The 26919-nt window shown below is 44.6% G+C and overlaps 1 protein-coding gene across 2 annotated transcripts; it reads left to right on the forward strand.

Annotated features, from left to right (window-relative positions):
- Positions 1-834: 834 nt before the first annotated feature.
- On the forward strand, positions 835-26913 carry TFAP2B (transcription factor AP-2 beta (activating enhancer binding protein 2 beta)). 2 transcript variants are annotated; one of them, XM_004673564.2, is made up of 8 exons: positions 2247-2746; positions 4050-4076; positions 5278-5736; positions 10434-10494; positions 18267-18486; positions 20202-20320; positions 22438-22579; positions 25535-25866. In XM_004673564.2, exons 2-8 carry the CDS (start codon positions 4050-4052, stop codon positions 25833-25835), a joined length of 1329 nt encoding a protein of 442 aa, XP_004673621.1. In that variant the 5' UTR covers positions 2247-2746; the 3' UTR covers positions 25836-25866. The 2 variants fall into 2 exon arrangements, with proteins under 2 accessions (XP_004673620.1, XP_004673621.1); XM_004673563.2 differs by lacking the exons at positions 2247-2746; positions 4050-4076 and adding an exon at positions 835-915 and having other exon boundaries at positions 25535-26913.
- Positions 26914-26919: the final 6 nt, after the last annotated feature.

Raw genomic sequence — 26919 nt, forward strand, 5'->3', positions numbered from 1 at the left:
AATCTGAAGCAAAAAAAAACTTCATAAAATGGAGACTCCAGCCAAGAATGGCTCATGGAATACGACAAAAATACACATAAACAACCCTTAAAACGACAAACGGTACAGACTGAGGTGCACATACACTATGTAAGTTTCTTAGTGCCTTGGCCAAAATGACCAGAAAATATTAGAAATGGTGACAGTGATGAGCTGGCTTTTTGTTGTTCTACAGTGACAGAACTACAGTTAAAGAAAAAAGTTATGTGGCCATCAACACAGAGATAACCCTTAAAACCCCCCAAATTCAGCTTTCAAAATACCCTCCTGCTGAACATATATGAATAGGAGCTTTTGTGCTTGAAAATGTCAGAAACAGTCCACCTTCTAAAATCTACAGAGAAAATGGGGGCTGTTAGCCCCCTAGTTTCTCATTATGAACTGTAAGGACTTTCGTCAGTGGCTACAGTGATTCATCATTTTCGATATAGAGGTTTTTAAATGTGTATATTTGTATTAATCAGACTGAACAACTATCCTTTAAATGTATGTTTGGAGTCTGTAGACTGTGTGACCCAAGGGTGCTTATATAAGTAAATGTGGATGTCTGGGTGTAAGTACGTGTTTATGATTTTTATAATATATATGTATGTGGGTTGCATCTAACTCCTGTGTGTGTAATAATGTTTTTCTCTCTGCTGAGGCTTACTTCTCCAGCCTATTGTTTGAGACAACAGATATAAGTTGCGATGGGAGAGGAGCGTCGGATTTGGTGTGTATCCCCCATTTCCAATTATAGATGGATCATTACAGACAGCGGAGTCCTGAGAAGCCAGACATCTGCTCCTCACATGAATGCACTCACCTCCTAGAGACCAGGCTGCCATCATGCTCTGGAAGCTCGTGGAGAATGTCAAGTACGAAGATATCTATGAGGTGAGCCTACACCCCCAGATGCATCTTAGAGCTTTGCAGATAGAGAATTTGAGCTTCTTGACACCCCAACTGATATATATTTTAAAGATATTTACTCGCAGATTTCCGGCCGGGGTTTTTCAGCTTTCTCTAACTTTTAGAAAAGCTGGTTTGTGGCGACTTCGCTATTCTGGAAAAGGATTTTAAGGTTGAAATCTGACTACTTTTAACTTAGGCGATTTCTCCTTTTTTCTTTATTTTTCTTTCTCTCTTCCTCAACACCCCCCCCCCTTTTAGGCTCTGAGGGGGAATGTGGTGCTACTGAATGTGGGCAGAGAAAATAAAGACTGATAAAGGCAGAGGCTCTCCTCGTTTTGAGTGTGGGAGAGAATTAGATTTTCAAGCCTCATTCGTAACAGACTCGGGCTTTTAATTTTTATTTTCAATAAAATCTCTGAAATCGATCACAAACGAATCCACGTAAAGGACGGAAAACTAGAAGGAGCGAGGTAGAGGGACGGACGGATGGATGGATGGATGGATGTCGTTAGAGCATGAGCCAAGGAGCCGTAGCAGCCAATTTTTTTTCTTTTCTTTTTTCTTGTGTTTTGCTTCTTTGAGGGTCAGTGCATCCAAACAGAGGTCGCAACCGATTCGTGTTTGGATGTTTTTAACGAAATTTTCGGCCCACGTCCAGTGCGCACGGTTCTCGAGCGCCGAGGCAAGCGCAACTCTTCCTTGGGCTAGAGAAGGGGCCCTGCGCCCGCGGGCGTCCGCCTGCTCCGTGGGGCTGGGGCCGCGCTCGTTCTGCCCTCCGCGGTCTCGGCGCTGGGACGCGGCGGCCGGGCCGCTCTGCTGCTCGCAGGCCAGGCGGGGTCCGGGAGGAGCGCGCGGCGGGACCAGGCGGGACCGGGCGGGACCGGGCGGCGGAACCTCGCTCCGGGCTGCAGGGTCTGGGGACCCGGGATTGGAGAAGTCGCGGGGAAAGGACTGGAGCGGGGGTGGGGTGCGGGGGGGTGCGGAGAAGTCTCCGCGGAGACGTCGAGGACGAGAAGAAAGAAAGAAAAAGTTGGAGAGAGGCGAAAGGCAAGGCAAGGCAGAGCTAGGGGGAGGGGAAGGTCGGAGCGAGAGAGCCAGCTCCAGAGCGCGAGCAGAGGAAAAGTTGCAGCGGAGGGAGGAAGGGAAACAAAGTCCCGGCGGAGAGCGCGCGCCGTGCGGGGTCGGACGAGCCACGGCGGCGGGGCGCGAGGACACCGCGCCAGCCCGTGGGGGTCAGGACGCGACCTCCTGGCCCGGGACGACTCCGGAAAGCCCGGCGGGGAGCCGCCTGGAGGGTACGAGGAGCCGGCTGCGCGCGGAAGCTGGCCGGCGGCGCCTCCCGATGCCGCGGGCCGGGTCCTGCCAGGCAAATTGAGCTCCGAGGAGCTCGCGCGGGTCCCGCCGCCTGGCCGCGTCCGGCCGTGCGCCCCTAACCCCCCAGCTCTGGGCAGCCCGAAATCGTAATTTTGGACTGTACGGGAGACGGAGATAGGGTAGGGGCGAAGCAAGGGAAAGAGAAGGGAGAACGGCAGAGATTGAGAATTCGTCTTTCTGCGTAATGATTGGGGTTTTCCTTTCCTCTTTGTGGTTGTGAATTCACTGTAACGAAGAGCCGCGCCTCCGCCTGGTGGGGTTTGTTTCGGTTCGGCCTCCTTTTCTTTCTCTAACAGGCGAGATAATGGTAAAGTCGAAGGCGCTAGAACTGCCCTAAAGAATGTGAGCGCCCGATGTGGGCATGACACTGGCGGGGATGAGACCCGGGTGTAAAGAGCTCCGGGTATAGACCTAGAGGGAGTTCGGTGGCTTCTAAAAAGTAAGCATGACAAAACTCGTTCTTTATGGAAAGTTAACTGTTGTAATGGGAAAGGAGGGAGAGAGAACGGAGAAAGAAGGGGGAAGAGCGGATGAGGGAGGGGTGGAGGAGGACGAGAAAAGGGGATAAAGGAGGAGGGAGAGGGGCGAGAGTCAGAAGGTTGCAGGTATTCCGATCTTCCTAAATTTCTGCTCAAAAAAATAGAACCCTTAACCGGGGAAAAGGATTCTATTTAAGTCGGGAAGGTTGAACTTTAACAGAAATGGCAGTCAAGCCAGTAGAACGGGTTCCTGAAACATCCAAAAAGGTTTTCTGTTGCCCCCGGCTTTGCCTGGAAAGGATAAGTTTAGTGTACCTGAAGATTGATTGGATATATTTTAAATTGAGGTAAAAATGGGAGAGTGTGCGAGCACTAGAGTGAGAAAGGCTGCAACGGGATGAAAAGCTCCCTTCTCCCCTCTGTCCTTTAATAAATAAGCATAATTTCCAATATTCAGTAGAAGTCTGCAAACGTCATTGTAAACAACCAGGCCCACTGGCTTGCTTTTCTCTCCCCTCTAAATGATGAGGCAACGCCTTTCTATTTTGTTTTTTAATCTGCACACAAAGCACCTAGGGCGATCAATTCTTCCCATTAGGAAAGTCCCTCTCAGGAATCAGGACACCTACGTCCTATACAAGCCCCCAGCGATGCTCTCCCTCACTGCCTTGTCCAGGGGAGCAGGGGTTGCTTTACTCATGTCCCTGGCTCAGTTAATTGAAGTTCTGCCTCTTTCCTGCTAAACTTTTTCCCCAGTCTGCCTTTGCCAGCCCCCTCGTCTGATTACATCTAGTAATTCTCCACTGAATGAACGTCATTTACAATAGTAGGGGAGCTCTGCGCTCTCGCTGCTTCACGCTCCATTTGTCCTCCATTCTCCCTTTAAAGTACTCGTGTAATATTAATAGTCATGAATATCAATTATTATGAGGCGGTGTAGGCAAGCGGAGGGAGGAAGGGGCGCCGGAGCAGTCTGAGCCCAGCTTCGGGGAGAAGAGGACTGCATCTGGAGCCCCAAAGAACAGCAGAAGAAAAGAGGCCCAAAAGACAGCAAGAGACCGATGAACAGCTCTGTCTGTGTGTGACAGGCATCGCCAATCTTGTTTGGGGGTTGGGAGGGTAAATTTTTTTTTTTTTTTTTGATGGCTTGTCCTGGAAACACCTCAAGCTCGGCTCCTGTGTCCAGCTCATTTCTCTGCTGGACTCCTTGATTTTTTTATATCATTGTTTGATTTTGAGCAGTAACCAGGCTTTTTTTTCCAGATGTTAGTCCACACCTATTCATCCATGGTGAGTTTGGATTCACGTTGTACCAGAATTGCATGCTCCCTCCTCTCACTGTCTCTCTGTCTCTGTGTGTGTGTGTGTGTGTGTGTGTGTCTCACTCTCTCGGTCTCTGTCTTCCTTTGAGCGCCTTTGGCTTGGTAATTTAGCACCATAATTGGACGAGGCTGCAGCTGCTTCTCTCTGCATTGTGTGTTCTCCTTCTGAGCTCCAGGAGTCAGCTGGGGAGGGGGGAGCCCGAACAGAAAAACTTTATTTGCCACTGTAGTTTGGAAATTTAGGTGACTTATTTCTCCAAAAAGAACCATGGGGGACTTTACCATGGCTTTTCTACAGAGGAGAGGGAGGAACTTAAACTCACTTCACACACATTCATTTTCCCACCTCCTTTCACTTACTTTACCACTCCAGATAGGACCAACAATAAGTTGTCTGAGCTTTTCTCCCTCTTCCAAGCCCAGTTCCTTCATTTTCACACCCTGGAACACAATGGCATTTGATATAAAAAAGCAATCTTCAAAATAACTCCTGTGAGCCACAATTCAGCTCCTTTTAACATGGGAACAGGATATGAATTCGAGTGAGATTCGGTTCATTCAAACACTTTACATTATTTAATTCCTCTTGGGGAGGGAAGGGTGATGGGAACTCAGATCAAGGCAGATTCCTGGGAACTCCTGAAACGATCAGGTTGTGTGGGGAACTCCAAATCAGTCGGCTGTGTTGCCAGAGGAGGCAGAAGTTGGTTTTGAACAAGGAGGAACAGCACACCAAATAGTATGAAGTTTTATTTGTTATGCTTTTAGTCCTCTGGAAGTGTTAGGAAAAATAGTTTTAAACACCGAAAGGAGTAAGTACCCTATATAAGACTCCTGTATTTTTAATTAAGGAATTTAAAATCTCCCTCCATACACAGTTACTTTACCCTCACCCATTTGCTGACTTTGCACTTCCAACAGAAAGCTCAGATGTTGGTTAAGTGGGTGATTCTCCCCATCCCCCCCTCCCAGCCTCAAGTTTGGAATTACTGAAATCTTGTGTCCTCTGACTCAACTTGGGAGTCTAAGTTTCAGCCTCTTGCTTCCCCTGTTCCAAGAAGAACCTACCGGCTTCTCCATTTGTCGCTTGTGTTTTTTTCCCCTCTCTCTCTCTCTCTTTCACTCTCTCTCTCTCTCTTTCTCTTGTCCTCTCTTCTCTTCGCTCCCAGGACCGGCACGATGGCGTCCCGAGTCACAGCTCCAGGCTCTCCCAGCTGGGCTCGGTGTCCCAAGGACCTTACTCCAGCGCCCCGCCGCTGTCCCACACCCCATCGTCAGACTTTCAGCCGCCCTACTTCCCGCCCCCCTACCAGCCTCTCCCCTACCATCAGAGCCAGGACCCCTACTCCCACGTCAACGACCCCTACTCCCTGAATCCACTGCACCAGCCTCAGCAGCACCCTTGGGGCCAACGACAGCGGCAAGAAGTTGGTTCGGAAGCCGGCTCTCTCCTGCCCCAGCCTCGGGCCGCCCTGCCGCAGCTCTCCGGCCTCGACCCCCGGAGGGACTACCACTCGGTCCGCCGGCCGGATGTGCTGCTGCATTCTGCACACCACGGCCTGGACGCGGGCATGGGTGACAGTCTCTCGCTGCACGGCCTCGGCCATCCCGGCATGGAGGACGTCCAGGTAACCACAAACAAACGAAAACGACAATCAGTAGCAGTTGCCATGCGAGGGGGGTCAGTTCGGTGTCCTTTGGGGGAGGTCGTTTTCAGGATTAGGCCAGGACCTGCTGGACACTACAGATAAGCCTGTGTATGTGTATGAGTAGGTGGTTCTACAGAGGCCAGTTGTAGAGCTCCAAATATGAAGCCATGAGAAATGAGACCATGAAGGAGAACTATGTATGTGTGTTTCTTGATCGTTTAAGGTCAGAATCAAGGCTAAATGTTTTTGCTTTGCCTTAGCCCACTTCCTGCCCGCTTGTGCTTTGTGTGAACAAGCTGGGTACCTTTCTCAGCCCTCCTGATGCAGGTTCCATAGTGGGCCTGACCCACTGACTTGGCATATAAAGATGCAGACACCTAGGGGCTTGGATGGCAGCAGAGAGGTAGGATTCAGCCATAGGCTTTAGGGGTTTCTGCTGGATTTGCAAAGACTTTGTTAAGCATGACAATGCACATTGGGGGAAAATAACCATACACTATGTCTGTCCCAGCCAGATCTCATGTTGAATGTCTCATAAACTGTAGAGGCCCTTCCCAAGATGATTGAGTTCCACAGTCATCACCCAAGAAATAGAATATTTGTGAGGAGACACCCAGAAAGCCTTAATTCTGTTTGGGAGTCCATGAGGCTATATATATCTTTTGGGAGTTTCTTTTCACCTTTTGGTTTGTTAAACAACTATGGAGCAATATTTTCTACATCTCTCTATCTCTCTACAGACCTACCCCTCCATTAATACCTTCCTCACTCCTATGCCACCTTCCCAGCTGAAGAGGCGTCCTCTGTTTATTTCTTAAAACAAAAGACTCCAAACACTTCCCCCACCCGCCCAGTATCCCATCTGCAACCTACACAATGGGGCCTGATTTGGCTGAGAATACTTGGTTAAACTAAACAAAGAAACATCAAAGAAATGATTTCTAAAGACTGTCTGGGTGATTCTGAGCAGGTCTCCTTTTGTTCCCCAATTTAAATAGGCTCCAGAAAAACTAAATATGGTTGAAAGGTGTTTAATTGACACTTAAGTCTCATTGGCATAGTTGTATATATTGTGCATCATTTTAGACATACCTCTGAAGCAGAAGAAAATGAAATGGAACCAGGAAAAGGGTGCTTGAGTCCGTCTTTACCTGGCTGGGGGAAAAAATGTATTTTGAAAAGTTAAAATGTGGTGACAGCAGCAATGCTGTGTGTGATGGTTTATTGTTTTAAAGGAAATTCAGTTGTTATTTCCAGAAATGACAGAATCACCTGATTTGTGGCTGGATTTACTCGGAGTAGTAAGAATGTTATTTTTTGTTGTTGTTGATTTAGGTGAATTTGAGTGTCTCTTTCTGGAGATATTGCTTCTTTCAAAATATGACATGAGAAAGAAAATATTTAATAGTTTTTTAATGCATTCGGATAATGTGGGGGGAGGGGATTTTTTAAATTAACCTTTCTGAGTACGGTTCAAAGTGCTAGATAATGAAAGTGGATCAACTCATCACCATTGCTGTTGGCAAAGTAACACTGGCCTTATCACCATCACCCTGAGGGCAGAGGGCTCAGGAGGCTCTGCACGGGAATGCCCCTCAAAGCGGGAACAGATTTCTTTAGTTTTATATTTTTTAAAGATAGAATTGTGAATGGTTTTAAGTGTCTGGTCAAAGGCCAAGGGTAAGAGAAAAACAGGGCCAGGTCAGGGTGCTTTAGGGAGAACACCCTTGTGGAAGGTCCCATGGTCACAGAGTTGTGCGGTGAAAGTGGAGAGGATCCACTGGACCGGAGTAGATACAGGCCCAGGCCCTCTCCATTTCCTCCGACAGGCAGAGTCCAACCGTCGCCTGGTTAGGTGGGAAAACGAGTGGGACGTTCGCTGGACCACTGTCCAGGGCAAGGGGAGGATGCATCCCGCCCTGTCCCAGGTGGTAAACTACAGGGTTAGAGCTGATATCCGACTTCTCAGCTTTGGAAGACCTTCTGAGGTCCGGAGTGTTTGAAGTGACATGGGCAGGTGATAACAATGATAGGGAAGAAGTGCCTAGGACTAGACCTCTGAACCTAAAGGCTACACCACTCCTTCCACTTGGATCTGGAGCCAGGGGGAGCCTAAATTTACATGAATCGGTCGGAGGTTTCCTGAAGCTACTGAATAGGTTGGCTGTGCCCTACTGGCCTTTAAAAAGGACAGAGCATGTCTGGGCTGGGACTCTGGTCAGTTTTAGATCTCAGGGACTTAAGATATGTACCTCATCCCCACCCCCAGCCTCAGGCCCCACTCCAATGGTGAACCAAACCCTGAAAACGCTGAGGGCTGGTGGGCCTCACAGCCAAGGGTACTCACCTGGGAGGGATGTTGTGTGACCCAGACAAACATGCACACATGCACGCATGCACATGGCCACCGCCCGACCATGAGAGAAGAGGAGGAAAGCTAATTAACCAAATGCTTCTAATATTTTTTAAATGAAACTATAAAACCCTGTCAATTTCTATTTCAATTTACTCACAGGGGCTATTAAACTAGCAAATCGCTGTTTGGGTTCTGGGTATGCTACATTTCACTCATTGTGGTGTGTGTGTGTGTGTGTGTGTGTGTGTGTGAAAGTGACTTTGTGTATAGTGGGGGGGAACAGTGTTAAAAATTCAAAAGAAAAAAACCAGCATCAGAAAGAAAGAGGGAGTGAGCTCACACCTAGTTTGGAGTTTGTTTAGTTGCCGTGAACACCTCTTTTTTCTTCCAAGCTTTGCTCCCTTACCTCTTATAACCTTTACCACCCATGAGTATAAACCTAGCGTTTTATTAAGGATGTTAAGTCACCCTCCCCAATACACACATACACAGACACACACACACACTCTCTCAAACACACCCTAGTGTCTTAAAGCAACCCCTGGTATCACTTTTAACTAAAGAAGTCTAGTAATTACGAGTCTGAGTTGTTTTTCTGCGCTTCCGCATGCAGTCCTAATTAAATCTTTACGATCCTCCCTGTGACGATTAAGCGCCAGCATGCTGCGTGAATATCCTGTACAAAAACCCAGCAGGCGGCCGTAATTAGATAGAAAATCAGACAAGAGCCTTCTCATTAACTACCACAACTACCCCACGTCGCTGATGAGGCGTATATACATATTTACGTACCGACGTGAGGGTGAGGTGTGGGGGCACATCGGTCCCAGCCGGTGAGATCGCAGGTCCCTCCGCCTACAGTCACAGGACAGTGTTTCTGTCCTGTGTGGACACGCCACCACTGTAGACACGTGAGCATAGTCAGTCGTGAATCTTATGTGTGTGTAGGCAAGGATGTGCGTGGCAGGGTCTCTGCAGTTTCAAACGAGGTACATGAGGTATTTTATTGAAAAGCTTTTTACTGGTTTCTTAAGATGTACATGGCATGTTGCAACATGGAAAGCCGTTCTTAGGGAGAATAACAATTTTCCTCACCTTTCCTAGAACAGAAGAGTGACTATTAAAAAGGAAAAGAAACAAATTAACATGCCCCCTCCATGATTAGATCATCTCATTTCTAATGTGCTGCTTGTTTGGGGTAGACAGTCTCTTCCTTGTGATGAACACACACCCTGTCTGGGGCTGCAGCATGAGTGGGTGGGAAGTGCTGTGAAAACACAGCCTCTCTCTCAAACCCTTTACTTTCTCCTTCTCTACAGAGTGGATGACAAATTGGTCCAAACTTTAGGTTTCTAAGGGTCAAGGAAAGTAGCTGTACTTATCAGAAAGGCCTAGCATTTATTTTCATTGTGGGGTAAGGGGAGAATCCAGAATCCACTGCTTTTGGATACCCTGAGAAGCACAGCCAGAAGTCTGTTTTCCATGCATCCTGACAATCATTCCAACAGTTATTTCCCCTCAGAAGTGCTGCCAACACCCAGGGTCGAAACTCCCTTTCTCTGGGATGAAACTGTGGCACAGAGGATGAATGCTCCCTGCCATTACCTGGGTGCTGACTGAGAGGTTCCCAACCTCTCTGTCTGTGTTTACTGCCTTCCTAACAGGTGTGCTCCTTGCTGGGAAGCAGCAGCAGCAGGGGCGGGAGGGGGGAGCAAATTGCACAGGTTTCCCCAAGGGATTGTCATTGTGCAGTGAGAAGTTCCTAGCACACGGAGACCTGTGTGGACTGCAGTGGGTGTGCTGTCTTGGCGCTTGCAAGCTTGTTCCTATGTGTTGCTGTTTGCATTCCATTCCAAATTGCTCAGACTTTAATTAAAATCCCATAATGTAAACTATTATGTATTTGCAAAATGACTCTGGGGTTAAGATGCACTGGGATAGAATTGAAAACAGAAATTGCTCTTACTAATATTGGTGAAAATCTTTCAGCTGTTGCCATATCTTCTCAATTCATAAGAGCAAATAATATAGAAGTTTATGCATCTATGTAATATCTATGGTTAATATAATAACTAAACCAATACTGCATCCCAGATGTCTTCACAGTTTTCTTTTTCCTCTTCTTCCATTGGAAGAATTTATAATTTGGGTGAATTTCATTTCTATGTCGATTTGGAGGTAATAATGATAATAATAAAACCTCCCTTTGTGAATTAATATAAATGGAAATAACAGAAACTCCAGTTTGGAATGACATGATTTATGTGTGCGATTCTTTAATATCCAGTCAATTTGAATAGTGATGTTTTTATATTCACAGTCAGTTGAAGATGCCAATAACAGCGGCATGAATCTATTGGACCAGTCTGTCATAAAGAAAGGTATGGATTATCCTCCCACCACCCCCCAAATAAGCAAAGTTTTCCTGTGCAGTCATGTCTTTGAAATTAGTTTTCATTTGGAGGGGGAATTCATTATTTTATAACATATAAATATTTGCTTAGAATCATATGGACAGAGGCTTTCTGAATGGGTGAAAGGGCAGGTCAAGAAGAAGGAAATGGGGGTGGGGAAGGCAAGCTACAGGCAAAAACCCCGGATGAGAGAGAGATAGAGGCAGAGCCACTTGCTATTTTCTCATAGTACACTTGGTAACAATTCTAGATGCTTCTTGAGTGACTGAACTACCATTATGTATGAAGCTGGTTGGGAAGCACTACTTTCAAAAATGTGTTATAATTTTTTTTTTTGATAACTGGAGTTTACTGAGCTAAACCCATGTCATTGTGACAGGTTTTTCCTTGTTTTTGTTATTTGATTTTTTTGGTAGCAATTTTGTTCCCAGTTCTCTGTGCTTTATGAGTGCTTTCTTCTTTTCTTTAATTGTGCCAAATGTGTTGCTAAATATGCACCTCCTGAGAAGCTAAGACAGCCTATGCACATTTCTAAGTCTTCCTACATATGCATTCATGATTTAGTGTGACTGTGGAATCACCCCATACTGTTAAAGGGCATGTGATATTAACAAATGTTTGCAGTCTCTTGTACAGCTGTAAGCAAAATAATTAACTAATTAAACTAATTAAATGTAATTACAATAACTCATTTCGGGCGTATTGCAGCTGCTTAATTTTTCCCCCTCTTCTCTGACAGTCACTGAGAGAATGCCTGGCGATTAGTGTGGCTGCCCAAAGGCCCCAATGTCACTCACTTGCCACAGATTTAGCAACTTGAATATGTTAACTGTGCAATCTTTAATTATCACAAGAACTGGTGTTTGGAGATACACTTGGAACTACTGTAACTCTTTCCCAACACTGATAGAGAAAGTCTGTCCTTATGTTTAGTGTCATCAACCTCCAGTTTCAGTCATTTAATGATTTACTTGAACCACTTGACAGTCCCCAAAACAATCAAAAGAATGATGATTTGGAAAGCAATCCAAGTCAAAACAGCATAGCATGGGGGCTGTGAAGTAAGAATTCCAAACAGAGCAAAGGATTCTAAATTTTCATCTTTTCTGTCTTTCAGGAAGACAGAAAAAGTAGCTCTGAGAGGTAGAAGGAGTGAGGGGAAGCTGTACTTGAAGTGTTGCCATCTGAATTTGTAATGGAATATCCTGAGGAAGAATTGTAGAAGGTTTGGGGCAAAACTGCTTATGTGAAGTATTGCTCCTAGCATCTCCCCCATCTCCTTCAGATGATATCTTTTAGGTTTTTAGTGCCAGCTTTTGGGTTTGCTGGGTCACCCTGGCTGGGGGCTTAGATGTGCAACTGTGCTGACAGCTCACTTTCTCTGTTTCCCCTTGGGTCTTCCCTTTAGGTTAATTGCTGTTTAATTGGTGGATGGGGACTGTCAGTAGGGAGGTGCTATTCCATTGACATTTTTGGCTTTTGTTCCCTCTCCTTTTTTTTGAACCCTAGAGCCTCCAAATTCAGGGTCCTGTATCCTAGAAATAGCATTTGGGCTAATGGTGGCCCATACCCACCAGAGGACCAATCAGAAATAATAATAGCGAGGCCAATACAAATATGTGGATCTTAGCATGTCTAACAGAATGGACTTGAAAATATTCTTAGGTGTGTGTGGGATATTTTGATTCCAGAGCTTGTATGTTTGTCATTAAAATGTAAATATTTATGTTTAAGATTAACTCCAGGAATAAGTAAAGGAGAATATTGACTGCAGTTGCTGGTTCTGTTTTGGAGACATGACATATTTTTTATGACCTAAAAAAACCTTTTGAAAAATATACAACCTAAACATTTAAGTGACACCCCATCCACAGGCACTTTATTGATTTAGGGGGCATAGTAGGAATATGAAGTGTTAGGTCAACTCTATTATTAACATTTTAGATACTTGCCTTATTACATGAAAAAAGATCCTAAAATCATATTTTTGTCTTTAGAGGGCCATGGGCAAAATAGGAATAAATGGTTGATTTATTTTTCTAAATTACTATGAACCACTTAAAATAAGGTCATGGGTTCATTAGCTCCTTACCAGCTCCCTGGTTCCCCCATCTTGGTCCTCTCCACCTTTATGAGAGATGTCTCAGGGAGATGAATTTTCATAAAAGGAGGTGAGAAAGTTTTCTGAACTAAGTATTCTAAATTGAGTTGCTTATTTTCCAGAGAGATTTCTTTGGAATTCTGCCTTATTAATAAATGAAGGTGTAGTGCCCCGCCTATGTCTGGACATTTGCCTCTATGTCTATGAATCCAGAAGACTCCAGCATAAAGGATCTCTCCCTCCGCCTTTGCCTGTCTCTCCAGTTCTCTCTCTCTTCCTCTCTCTCTCTCATTATGGAAGACCTAAAATTTAACCAGTCTAATTTTTCACCGGTGTTGATATCACCCCATAGATTATAGGGTAGCTCGCTTGTTATGTTTGCTATCTGGGTTTAGCTGACATTTCTGAAGTAATTTAGTTAAGAGGAAATGAGTTGTTCCCAGTAGAGAGAGCAAACGAGTGGAGTGAAGGTAGCCAGCGTGATAAATGGCTCTTTCATTTGAAGATCTCCAGAGCTCGTTTACGGCTAATTTTCTGTATTGGCCCCCTTTGAGCTATTAATGCAATCGGCAGGGACCGTGGCCCCTCTCCTCTTAGCTGCCCCATTAGAGCTCCCATTAAGCTAGGAGTCTCAACTCCGTGGCAGGACTGGGGGGAGTAATGAAAGGTGCTTTTTAAACTCTCCTAATCTAAACCGGCAGAGGGTGGTTAATACGATTTGAAGGGGGCTGGTCAATGAGCAATCAATAAAGTAATAATGAGAAGGATTCGGTACATTAACAGTCTAAAAATCCAACGAGACATTAAAAAATCATTCTTAACTCTCACTTCCATTAAGATTAGGAATCTGGGCCGGGGGCGGGGGCGGAGTGGTGCCCAGCTAATACAAATGATGACTGACAGCATTCTATAGCTTCCCTTAAAGAAAGACTCACCTACGCATTAAGAAAAAGTTTTTGGTGCAATCAGAGGCCAATATGCCATCAGTTTGACACCTTAGACAGCAGAAAATATGCTGGGATTTCTTGGAAAGGCTAGTGTGGCTGCAGTCCAAGGTTCAAATGTTGTGACTGTGGGGCATTTTCATTGGTCTTAGGGATATCCTGTTTGGTTAGTTTCAGTTCAGCCTCCCTTCTCGCCCACTTTTTTCCCGTTAGTTCTGGCCCCTTCCCCACATAAATAACTAAAATTGGTGTGGATTTACTTTGGGGGAGGGGGGGAAGAAATTGCCAATTTCAATTACAATGGCTTCAATTGGGATTCTTCCTTCTAACCTAGAAGGTAAAAAGCACAGAGAGGCTGAGTTTCCTCTCTAAGGAAGAGGCTCATTCGCCCCCCACCCCACTCCCTAGTCCAGGGATCCAATTTAATCCCAATAGATTTTGTTCAACTAGAAGCTCTGAGATACATTCCAGTCATCCAGGGAGTAACCAGAGTTCATAGAACTTCAGTGCTGTAAAGGTTAGAAAACCCTTCTTCAACCTTCACATCCATCCTACCTCCCAGTGGGGAAATTTTCCAGCGTGGAAACTGAGACAAGAGAAGATAAAGAACTAGCTCAATGTCCCACAGTCTAAATGATGGAACCCAACTCGCTTTCCAGCCTCTGAAACTTTGCCTCTAAAGTATGCCAACACTCGATATTTGTAGCTTTTCTTTTCTTTTTTCTTTTCTTTTCCTGGTTTAGCTTTCTTTGTGGGAATCCTTTCATTTTTCTTCCCAGTATTTTAGGACTCATATTTATACATGTACTAAATATACATGTGGAATAAAATTCGGCCCCAGGTCAATGAGAATGCAAGTGTGAGGAAATGCTGGCAAAAAATTCCAGCAGTGTTCAACATTATGGAAGCTTCTCTTCATAAGATCATACTCTTGAATCTATTAGATGGGTTCATTTCTTCTATTTTCCCCATCAGTAGGTCAGACCCATGGAGGGTCTATTCCCAGCCAAGCATGAAGATCTCAAAGCTACAATTTCACCCTTAACAAGAGTACAGATGAGGGGCTCGCTTGTTAACACTTTGGGTCTAGGTAGTCTACTAATGAATAATATTTTCTCTAATCCATTGTCCTTTCTCTTTCTTGAAAAAAACTCCAGTTACTGTAATGAAATGGTCACCAGCTTTTCAACCTTTTTTCTTCTCCCCAATATGATGCAAGGGAAAGGGAAGAGAAACAAGTTACATCCAGAAGTTGGCCCTGCTATCCAACTGAGAACTAGAGAGAGAGAGAGAGAGAGAGAGAGAGAGAGAGAGAGAGAGAGAGAGAGAGACAGACAACAGTTTTAATGTATGCACAGAAAATTGTAAACATGTAAAGAACTGAAAGCTTCACGCTGAGTTTTGCTATGCTCCATTTCCTTACCATTTCCTGCTGTCGCTTTAAACCTATCTTAGTCATCTCTAGGATCCCTGAGCAGGAACAGTGTGCTCATAATTACTAACAAATCAACCGGGCCCTGTTGCTCTCTGGGTTTATTGATAAGCTGGAGCAAAGCAGAAGGGAAAAGACAAAGAGAATAAAATATGGGGTTAATCAGCTGAACTAAGCAGGTGTAAGAGTAGAGAGGAAAGTAGATGATAATGTGCCATGGACTTGAATGGAAGTTGGACCAAGGAATTTATAGGGTCTGATCTAGAGGACTGACACTAAGGCCAACGCAGAAGAGAGGTTTAGCACCTGAGGATCAGTAAGTAGAGAATGGAAACATGATTGATACTTAAATTAGAAAATGGAAATATAACCTGAAGCATGCCTACTAGTCTGCTGGGGAAGGGGTGTTGGGGACCACCCCCCAGACTGTAGTGCTGACTAAGTTGACTGGATTGGTGTTACTTCTGTGATAATGTATATGCAGAAAGGTACAGCCCACCGGAGGGAGCAATTTACATGCCCCAAAGGAAATAGTTCTTGTCAGGTAAATCAGGCAATTAACAATGGTGAAATTAGAGGGCAGGTTATAAAGTGTCTCCAAAGGCCTGGCTTTTCAAGGGATTTGGCATCAGGGACAGCAGGTAAAATTCCAATCCTCAGGAGTGATTCAGTTATCCAGATTGGGAAGCAGGAACTGAATTTTCTGTTTCCAACTTTCTTTCTTTGTTTTTCTCTTAAAAAACATTCTTCCCCCCCAAAAAAAATTCTTTCTAAATAGCACTTCAATCTACAGATATTGTGGCATATCAAAGATGAGAGTCTATTCCCTTCTCAGTGGGCTTTCCGTCACCAAATCACCCATGTAAAGATGAGAGTTTTATAAAATTTATTTTGGTAGTTCATATCATGTAAAATCTACGAAGGGTCATCTATGTTTGGGGAAAAGTTTTTTTTCAGGGTACCTAACACCAATTACTATGATTATAAATCGCTTTATAGTATTGAATATGAATCTGTAATATGGAAATGGTTGCTGTGAAGAGTAAGACAGATTAAAATAGATGTGGATGTTGTGGAGGAAATTAAATAACAGGGTATTCCCACCCCACTCACTGTCTAGTCACTTTAACTCCATATTTTCCTCAAATTTAATTAATACTCACACTTTGAATTTTCAGTGGTTCACTGTCCAATGAGAAGCAGCTTCATTGATGAGAATATGATGAGGGGAATTAACAAAAATAACCCTTTCAATGTGTCTCCTCACCACTAAGATTGTGCAGACCCACTTTGTCATCTTATATCATTCATCTGTCCTGAGACAAGTTTTTAAGATTCCTTGGACAAATTCAGAAATCAAAAAAAATGTCTACTAAGAAGTAGCAAAAGAGAATATCTGAGTTTCCCCATCCATTTCCCAGGAAAGCCCTTTTACTTACAAAATGTTTGTTAAGGCATGCAATTCATAGTAAATAAAAGATTGGGAACCTACCTAGCTACTATGAATCTCTAAATTATCAAGGAGGTCTGAATGCTGGAATCTGTGGTAAAGAGTATAAAGTGTTACAAAAATACTCAGTGTTGGTAAGTCTGTTCTATACAAAGGAGATTATGTGATTTGTTTGACATGTAAATTCTAGGCTCCAGATGGTAGAAAGAGTGTATCTTTTCCTTACCAGGTTTATGGGATGAGCCAGTGTTTATTTTAAAAGGAGGAATGAAAGCCTCCTTTTCCATGCTAGATGTATGTTTCCTCTCCTGAACTGGTGATCAACAAATGTTTGAGGATTCAAGGGATTCATATCCCAGTTAAAGAAGTGGGGTGTAGGGCATGGCAAAAGGGGCCTGCGCAGAGGCTAATATTAGAGCCTGCAGATGGAAAATGGGCTTCAGGGGTGTAGAAGTCCAAGGAGTGAGACTGCTAGGGAACCAGGAAGCTGACCATTCATTCAACTGCTCCTCATTCCCAGCCTTCTGGTTCTTCCGAGACCTGCCTCTTCCAGAGGTGCAGATGACACTGAAACACAATTAAACAGAAATACAGGCTGGAGAAACTGAATGCGCCTGGGTAGCAGTGGCAACCAGCTGTCACCTCTTATTAACTCCTGCATAAAACATACCTTGAGTGCGGTTTGTTATCAATTACTTGCCGAAATGAAACAACTGGGGCAAGGCAAGACCGCTGCTCATATGAATTAGAGTGATTGGTTGATTGATCAGGGCACCTGTTGTAAATCATAACTGCTCCAAACAATCACCAGCCGGTGCTTTATGTTAATTTGTAAACAAAATTCATGTCACTGCAGAATTGCTTCCATTTGAGAAGAGCGTTTTGGTTCATTTCTAAATGAATCATTGTTAGGGTGTCGGAAAAAATGGGATCCACTTTAGAGAGATGAGCAGCTCTCCCCAGCCTAATAATAGTACTTGGCTGTTCTTGGGCATAGTGCCCTACCCTCCTGGTGCTCTCCCAAGATGACCACAGATTTGTGTCCAATAAAGAAAGAAAGACAGTTCCCATGAAGATGATGGGCTGCCCCACTTTCTTTTTTTTTTTTTTTTAAGATTTACTTATTTATTCATACAGAACTGGGGTACAGGCCAGATATGCGGAGGGTGAGAGGATTCACCAGGGACAGAGTGGGGAGCAGAAGTACACTGCTGAGGGGAGCAGCGGGCGGGTCAGGAGAAGTCAGCTGTGCCATGTGGATCTCCTCAGGGCAGGCGGGGATCGAACTCATGCGAAGTGGCTTTAGCTTCTTAGTGCTGTGCTTTAACCCACTGGGCCACCAGGGAGGGCCCTGTACCATTTTCTGTCACTGCTGGTGGGTGATCACCCTCAGGCCTTAGCAGCTATTGTGATTATCCTCAGGAGATAGATAAGATTCAGAGAGGTTCAGTGAGATGACTTAAGTCACACAGCCTGATATAGTAGAATAGGATTTGCCTGGCTTCACAGTAAACTCCAAATTCTAGATTGCATGATTTCTTGATTTGTGTAGTGAGGGGAGCTGTGGCAAGAGACACTCATGTCTACTATACAAATGGGGTAAGTTTCCAGAGGAGTGATGGCTTTTCCATTTGTTTGTACATAGTGCTCTGAACGCACCGCAGTCCCACTGGAACAAACACTTCCTCCTCCAGCTTTCCACTTGGCGCCTGTCCTGTGGCCTCGCCCCTGCGCACGCACGGACACAGTCTGTCAGCCAGTCACCAGGATCGAAACCCGGTCACCTTTATGGCGTATTTTTTCTCTCTCTAGTTCCTGTTCCTCCCAAATCTGTGACTTCTCTGATGATGAATAAAGATGGCTTCCTGGGAGGCATGTCCGTCAACACTGGCGAGGTGTTTTGCTCCGTGCCGGGCCGTTTGTCTCTTCTCAGTTCAACTTCAAAGTACAAAGTAACTGTGGGGGAAGTGCAGAGACGGCTTTCGCCCCCCGAATGCCTCAACGCGTCTCTTCTGGGTGGCGTCCTCAGAAGGTAAACACCTCGCAAAAAGAAAAGTCTTTTAATGAGTGTGTTGTGATTGTGTGTGTATGTGTGTGTGTGGGGCGCGCGTAGGCGTGTGTCGAGGGTGGAGGTGAATTCGCGCTGATAGCCAGGGCGTAGCCAGACATGGTTGCCTAGCAACCGGGCAGACGGCGCGCGTCCCCTGAGCTGCTCGGGTAGACAGACCGTGGTCGCTAAGTGCTTCGATATGCGCGTGGAAACGCTGCTGCCAGGCGATCCACGCACTGCTACCCGCGCTGCGCACGCGCCGCCTGTCACCTCAGCTTCGAGACCTTGGGCACCTTCACTTCCCTGCCCAGCTCCTGGGACCTCTTTCCCCCATGAAACACCTTCAGTGTATTGTCTCGCTTACGCGTGGGGCCCAGAAACTACACACATACGTAGTAAAAAAACATGTTTCACGGAGCAGTCGCTTTCATACCTGCATTGTACACTGACAATCGTTTTGTACAGTGTTTTGTACAGATTTATTGTTTTTAAGTGTTGCTGGCCGCCAACCAGGTTGATCTCACGACCCACTAATGAATGAATCCCAAGTCTGAAAACTAACGTTTCTTCATTAACATCACCAAGAACAATGATAAAACTTTAGAAGTATTGATAATTACACTACAGTACCATTCAGAATCTCTCCCATATTGGAGGAAGACAATCCATAAGCAAATAGTGGAAAATTATTGGGGGACTTGGCTTTTCTCTTGATAGTCAAAGCCTAATCCAAAGTTCCTGTCAACTCTGAACACTTGTTAGTGTCCCCAAAGGAAGGTGACTTTGTATGAGTTGAAATTTCCAAGGTAACCTACTTTAGGTATTGAAAGTCTCTTCTTTCCTAAAAGTGGCTGTGTAGACTAGTACAGCAGGAGAGGACAGAGACACTCTTTTCCCTGTGTTTTTGTCCATACCTTCCCTCGGCAAGGGGCAGCCTTGGGTAGAGGTAAGGGTGTAACCCAGGAACTCCTTTTTTTTTTGTTTTTCATTTTGAATTCTCTTGCTCTGCTCTTTTTGGGTTCAGTTTTCAAGTGAGTCCTTTGTCCAGAGCATGCAAGTGTCTTTCAGTCACCCCCTGGGTATTTGAGCACTTGTGTTTAAAAGTTACTATGAGATTAAGTGAGATAATCAATGTAAAGTGCTTATCACACAGCTAGGTTTCCGAAATTGTTGGTTTTACTGTTATAATTTTCATCATCGTTGATTTCATGTTTGTCTTATTTTGCTTTTTAACCTAACTCCATTTTATAGCTGCTCTTGACCCCTTCTCAACAAAACCCACCTGTTTCAATCTGGTGTCTTCTCTCTGAACCAGTCTTTTCCCTCTTTCCAGCAAGGTTGTGTTTGCCCAGTTTCTGCTCACCTCCTTGGCTCCATGACAAGGAAAGAGTGTTTGTGCATATACAGCTTCTACTTTCTCTGGACCCACAACCTAGATCCTAATTATTCCCATCTGGTATCATTTTTTTTTCTCACGAGATAAAAAAAGAAAGCGACTCAATTTTTTTTATGCTCTGTATTGCAGAAATTAAGCAAACCTCAGCAAAGTATCAGCAAATAACCAAAAGGAAGGGGGAAAATGTGCTAACCTCAAGTTAAAACCTCTTCAAGCTCCACTGGGCTTTAGATTGCTAAGTCTAAACTTTGTTTCAGGAACACTCTGAGGTTAATCAGAATGTTAATTCTTGCAATTTCAGAGCCAAATCGAAAAATGGGGGGAGATCTTTGCGAGAAAGGCTAGAAAAAATCGGTTTGAATTTACCCGCGGGCAGACGCAAAGCAGCAAATGTCACGTTACTCACCTCCCTGGTGGAAGGTAAGCAAGACGTGTGGCCATTTCACGAAGTGGCTGAGCTTAACTGTAGGCTGAAGGCTGACATTTTACACGTTTCATGATTAACTGGAAATCATTGCGATTGTCGTGCCCTTATGAGTTGGATGTCAAGCGGCTGCTTGAGAGAAGTTCAAAGGTCCTTTTACTTAGAGGGAGCTGGCAATTGTAAAGAGGCAAGGGACGTGCAGTAGGGTCCCTAAGCTCCGACTAGTGTTCAGGTCCAATCTCCAAGCCAGATCAGGGGTCACCTCTGCAGCCACCTGCTGGAAACTATGTCTGAAACACCCACCGTCTGTATGAAATCTTGCAAAAGTATTTCTAAGATCACCTCTATAGGTCCTTTCCTTCCAAAATTTTTGTCTGAAACTTCAGTAGCAGAAAACAACCTGTCAATATCTGAAAGTATTATTGCATTTGTGACCCCTAATGGTTATGTTAAATCTCACTACTCCCAGTTCCCAGTCTCCTACTGATTACCAGGGACTTTTTGTTACTGAAATGTACTTAAGAAAGCCAATACTGCCTAAGAGAAAATTGGAGGGAGGGTAAAGAGATGTGGAGAGGAGTCAAGTGTGATCTTCATCATAGATTCATCAATTGTGAGTTAAAGTGCTATCCTTAATACTAAGCACATTCTAATTTGCTCATCAGTTTGGGGTTGGAGGTGATATTTATGGTATAATAAATAGTCTGGAAAAAGAAGATCTGAAGTTGAATTTGTGGGATAAGGAAGGAATGGGAAATAAAGCCAGTATAGGTTCTAGACTGGAGGAAGTTGTAGAATTTACTCGAGTCTGACATATAGATTGTGGTTTTCATATATTTTTTATGGATGTGATATTATGACACTGCTGTGGGGAGTTGGTTTTCGGAGGAGGGCCTCTTAGAATAGTTATGTAGCAACCATAAAGTCATCACATTTATGGGCATTGCACTTTGTCATCATTAATGCAAAGTTTCCTGGCCCAACCTTACCCTCCAGTGGTAGCAGTCCCCAAATCTTCCAGACCACACTTATTAATGGTTGATGCAGCCTGGGGATCTTACTTCAGGGAACTGCTCATATCACTATCCTCATTTTGAAAAGCAGTCAAGGTAATCTTGATCCCAAACAGGGATTTGGATGGGGAATGGAGGAAATTAGGAAGCCTACAGAAATTCCAACATTTGGTTGACAGTTGTCAGCTTTCTGAGTCATTGTAAGCACTAGGCCTGAAGTCTTTTGTTGTTACTATGATAATGATGATTAAAAGGAAGTCATATTCCTTAAAAATAATGAAGCTTTGAGATAATTCAACATAGCTCTTTCATGTGTTCAGGATTTTTCCTTGAACCCCTAAGGCTGTGCTTTCGAGGGTCATAATGTATTTTTTTGAAAAAGATTGTTGACTCCCTTAACTAAAGAACCCCTCAGATGGCCAGGTTTTTATAGCTTTTGTCATCTTTGTGCAGTAGAATGTCCTTAAGTAGGAGGACGATGACAGGAACTTCCAAAGAGTAGAAATCTGAAACCTAAACAGCAAGGAATTATGAGAAGTATAATTATTTCTTTTCTAGATAGAAATATACACATGTACATACATATGTGCACTTGACTTTGTTTGCACATGGTAGTTAAGATTCTTTTCTACAAAAATTATAGTAAAACAAAAGATCAGGAAGACTTTAAAATTTTATTTTAAGCAGTTGTTGACAGATGCTTTAAAAGGGTGGAGGGGGCATCTGACTTAGAATATCCAGCCAATAGTTTAGGTACAATTGTAAGTTGGTTATTGAATCTATATGCCCACCTTTCTCTGGAGGCAAACCTTTGGGTGTGGGAGATCTGAAGCTATTCAGGAGATCGAGCTAGGACTTGACTGGAATGATGATCAAGGAGAGGCTGCAAAAGGCGGGCGGCAGGAGCAAAGTCTGTGCCATCAATTTTAATTGTGACCTGAAAATCATCTTTATATTGGGCATGTGTCTCACCTTTGCTTTTCCCCCCAACAGCTGGTCTCTTCTGTAAATTATAGCAGAGTTAACTGAAGACCTTTTCCTGGCCTGGGATATTTAGGAACTGGATGCTATCATTTTTACCTCTGCTACTATCTTTTCAGGAGAAGCTGTTCATTTAGCTCGGGATTTTGGGTACATTTGTGAAACGGAGTTTCCTGCCAAAGCTGTTTCTGAGTATTTGAACCGGCAGCACACGGACCCCAGTGACCTGCACTCCCGAAAGAACATGCTGCTGGCTACTAAGTGAGTGTCCCAGACCCCCAGACCTCTCCCCTGCCTGCTGCCCTGCTGGACCATTTGCCTTGGGAGGAAGTGATGAGAAACAGCTATGCAGGGAAGGTGCTCCGTGGGTCTTCTAGAACTGGCTTCCCTGCCAGTAGATAGCTGGCTAGGAAGCCCTCCTGACTCTACCCAGTTTCTCTCCTCACCCATACCCTCTCCACCATCCACCCCTCCAGTTGATTACAGGCTATCGGTTTGTTTCAGTGTCTTTTATTTCCAGTTTCTGGGGAGGATTGCTTCATTAATCTGAATCCAGGTTTGTTGTAGTATTGTCCACACCCCTGGAGATGCCAGTCTGACATGTCCCTGGTGGGCCCCTGTTCCAGTTCTTCTCGTGCATGTTTCTGCCCGAGTTTTTAGAGCTCCTGCCATAGTCACACAGCCAGGGAGTGCTCACTCAAGGTGTCTATATGTCACCCACGTGTGCCCATCTCCACCCACAGCTCTAATTACTCCCTTTCCAACTTCGCTGTTTGGCATCTTTGTAAAATTTACTACAACTCCAGAGGGGAAAATAGTAAATCTCTAGCTAAATTTAGGTCTAAAGCTCATTTGAACTTTTACAGTGGGTTTTCTATTTATTTGATTTACTCCTGTCTTTGGCTTCGGTGTCATATTGTTGGTGTTTTATGGCTGGCTCAGGCCTGCAGTGGGCGGCGCTGCGTGCGTCCGCACGTTTCTCTTGCAGGCGCGGCCCAAACAGAGGAGCTCATTTATTTAGTGCTCCAGGACGCGGTTTGTTCCGTTGACAGCGTAATTTAAAGAAATATATGGAAGGCTGAAAAATCATTTGCTCAAATTTGTCCAGATGTTTTTGAGACGTGATTGGAATTTGATTGCCCCTTTCCGCAGGGTCAAAAAATATTAATGTCCCAGAACTTTAATTGCTTACAGACCCTGGTTTGGGCTTTGAAGATTTAAAATGTTTGACTCTAAGCATTTGTTCTCTCCAGTTCAGAATTTCCTTTTTGGCACTTTGGTAATGAGTACAAACTTAAGTAAAGACTTTAAGCATCTCTTCTAACGATCAAAACCTGGCATCCACCCTCTTTTTAGAAGATTTCCTTCTAATGTACCAATTAGCAATATAATAGATCGTTGTCAGTAAATCTTCCTTCCATCCTTTGCCCTGCTGCTGTCTGGTGGTGGGGACCTTGTTTGAGCTTTCTAAAAGAGTAAAGGTACTTTGGGGGGGAAATAAAACCAGTGTATAAATTAGATAACAGGATTCCACAAACAACTCTTGTCCTTTCCCCCTAAGGAATGTTTTGAAACTTCCTCCTGGAATGAAACCTTGTGGCTTCTCTTAGACCAGCACTTCTTAACCTGGGTGTCAGAATCATCTGGGGGAGCTTTTTCAAAGGCTTTATAGACCTAGCCCTGAACCCTCTGAACTGGAATCATAGGAGGTGGGAGCCTAGATGTGTGCATTTGAACCCTGTAGGTGATTCTGGATACTTTTGGCTTAAGAACTGACCTAATGAGGTCAGGACTGTTACATATTTGTAACTGGTTGTGAGGATATATGTGTGCCTTTCAAAATGGAGTGAGCGGTAGAGAGAGGATACAGAGGGGCTGTTTATCATTGTTTTCTACCCACTAGTCTTAAAACAAAAAATCCTTTCAGGGGCTTCAGGTAAGGGTGTGTGTGTGTGTGTGTGTGTGTGTGTGTGTGAGGTAGGGTGTGTGTGTGTGTGTGTGTGTGCTAGGGCTAGGAGGTGTCAACTAGTTAGTACTGCTTCTCCTGGGAGTAATCCCCTGGGAAAGGATCTTTCACATTGGCGTCCAGGTACTACCTTGTTTACCTCTTGGCCAGGTCCGGTAACACCAAGTTTGAGACTATCGCAGGAGAGCCTGAGGCTGGCATTCCATAGTTTGTTTTTTTTTTCTTACCACTCCAAAGACTAGGTGGAAGTAGGTTGACAAGAGATGTCTGCCAGCCTGTGAAAGGCTGTGACTTTTGGGATACCATACCTCTGATAGCAGAGCCACCCCATGAACCTTCAGGCTTGAAATGCTCTGTCCACCTCCTATATTAAAAATTTCTCAAATAAGCTCAATCTATAGTTAGGCATGCAAGATTTTTAAGACTGGGAGACACCTCTAAATTGTAGGTGCCTCAAGGAAAGAAAAGGCTTCAGCAAATAAAAAATCTGCCCTCCTCACTGTCTTAGCCATCTACTTTTAGGTTTTATTTAAACAATGTGGGGATCCTTTTATATTGACAATATTCCTGTTGTACAAAGATTTTCAGTAGCCTACACTTGAAAGAAAGAAAAGGAGGAGGAGGGAAAAATACCTCCTCCTAAATACTCAGGTAAACAGATTTTTGCTTTGAGTGGAATCAGCATTCTCTCCTGGAATAAACAGTTGCTTGCCCTAGGCCATGCAAGGCTCCAGCAATATGCTTCTATGCCAAGGGTAGGCTTATGGCCCAGGGAACTAAATCTTTCAGGGCTTTTTGAGCCTGATCACCAAAAGGTTGGAGAGGCAGGGGAGAAGAAGGGAAAGGGTTTCAAAAGAGCTGCCAGGTAAGTGTTAAATTTTACTAAATATTCAGAATGAGACGATAAAGCCTAGGAGATTTCCCAAAGTAGAGTCTACATGGCCCTGGAATAAAGGGGGAAGAACTGGAAGGGGTTGGGGGTTGGGGGTGGAAACAAGGCTTGGGGGATGGACGGGGTGCCTAACCACTCCACCCTCTTTCCTTCCTGTCCCAGCTGTCTAAGTAGGGAGAGAGCTGGGAAAGCAAGCAGAGCGGAATCGCTCCCATTAGCCTCGGTCTTCGGCTCTTTGGTGACTGGGCGCCTCTGGGCTTGTGTGAGCGTCTTCTTTCTAATGCCAATGATTGCGATTCCCAGGGTGATTTTTTTTTTTCCTCCTGTCCTTCTCCCTCCCCCCCGCCCCCCCTTGCAGGCAACTTTGTAAAGAATTTACGGATCTGCTGGCGCAGGACCGGACGCCGATTGGGAACAGCCGGCCCAGTCCTATCCTGGAGCCCGGCATCCAGAGCTGCCTCACGCACTTCAGCCTCATCACGCACGGCTTCGGCGCCCCGGCCATTTGCGCCGCGCTCACGGCCCTGCAGAACTATCTCACCGAGGCGCTCAAAGGCATGGACAAGATGTTCTTGAACAACACCACCACTAACAGGCACACGTCTGGGGAAGGCCCAGGTAGTAAAACTGGCGACAAGGAGGAGAAACACAGGAAATGAAAAATTTTTAAAAAAAGGAAAAATGTTTTAAATACAAAAGGAAAACAGAAAAATTTAATTTTAGCTTTAAAATATTGGATTGGCTTTGGAAGAATTATATTAGGTAGAATACACATACAATCAAAATTAAAAAAAAAAAAGCTAAATAACTTAAAAAAAAAAACTGAGGCGTACAACGGAGCAACAATACCGGTTCTCAGTGTCTATTTCAAGATACACTTGGAGACAACCGTCCGGATTTTCCACTTCGGTTCTTACGAGCTTAGTAATACTGATAATAAAAGAAAACCATGATTTTTTTTCCCTTTGGAAAATAAACATAAGACTAAACATGAGAAACCGCTAACTTATTGGAAGAAATCGGAGAAACATTGTTGGTGTCGATGCTTTGAGAGCTGGTTGACTGAAACGCACGAACTTTTTAATTTTTAATATATTTTTAGGAAACTCTCGCAGTCCCCGCCCTTCCACCTCACCTCACCTTTCTCCCACCACCCTTTTCTACGTTACCCTCCCTTCCTGAAGCTGTCATGGGAATCTTCCGGGATGAAAATGAGTGTGGTTAGCCCCTTTGCATTGTGTTTCAGTCTCCTCGGTCCTCCTGCCCCCCGCCCCTCCCTGCGCTCTTAACTCACCGCGGCCCAGCTCCCGGGCCCTTTGCATAATTAGGGATGGCAAGGGCGGGAGGAGTGGGAGTCTCACGGAGAAGCTTGTCCTGGCTGCAGCTTTTGGTGCGGGCAAGCTGAGCAGAGGCTCCGGCGGCTGAGGCTGAGGCAGATTCAGACCAATAAGTTAATTCAGACTCGTCAGTTCCTCCCAGAAATGTTAAGTTCCCAGCCCAGCCAGCATCTGCATACAGAGAATCTCGCATTTGTTATATGTGTGTCATCTGCCAATTTAAAGAACTATAGTAAAAAAAAAAATCACACAATATGAATACGTTATTAGTATGTAATTCCTTCGGAGGGGTATGTACCATTTCATTCTCTTCTGTTTTCCAAAGCTTTGCCCGCATGGTTTATGAGCTTCTTCAAAGAGGACTCGGGCTTCCTACACAGTCTATAAGGTACAGAGGAAAAAAATC

Source organism: Condylura cristata, unplaced genomic scaffold (genome assembly GCF_000260355.1).
Source record: "Condylura cristata isolate star-nosed mole 26May11 unplaced genomic scaffold, ConCri1.0 scaffold00001, whole genome shotgun sequence".
In the NCBI taxonomy this organism is placed as follows: domain Eukaryota; kingdom Metazoa; phylum Chordata; class Mammalia; order Eulipotyphla; family Talpidae; genus Condylura; species Condylura cristata.

What these genes read in the sequence shown, in the direction of transcription:
- TFAP2B (XM_004673563.2), top strand. Translation starts at nt 835, where the DNA reads ATGCACTCACCTCCTAGAGACCAGGCTGCCATCATGCTCTGGAAGCTC. An exon ending in CCAGTCTGTCATAAAGAAAG is followed by an intron (nt 10,495 to 18,266) that starts GTATGGATTATC and finishes TTCTCTCTCTAG; the next exon opens with TTCCTGTTCCTCCCAAATCT. An exon ending in ACTCACCTCCCTGGTGGAAG is followed by an intron (nt 20,321 to 22,437) that starts GTAAGCAAGACG and finishes CTATCTTTTCAG; the next exon opens with GAGAAGCTGTTCATTTAGCT.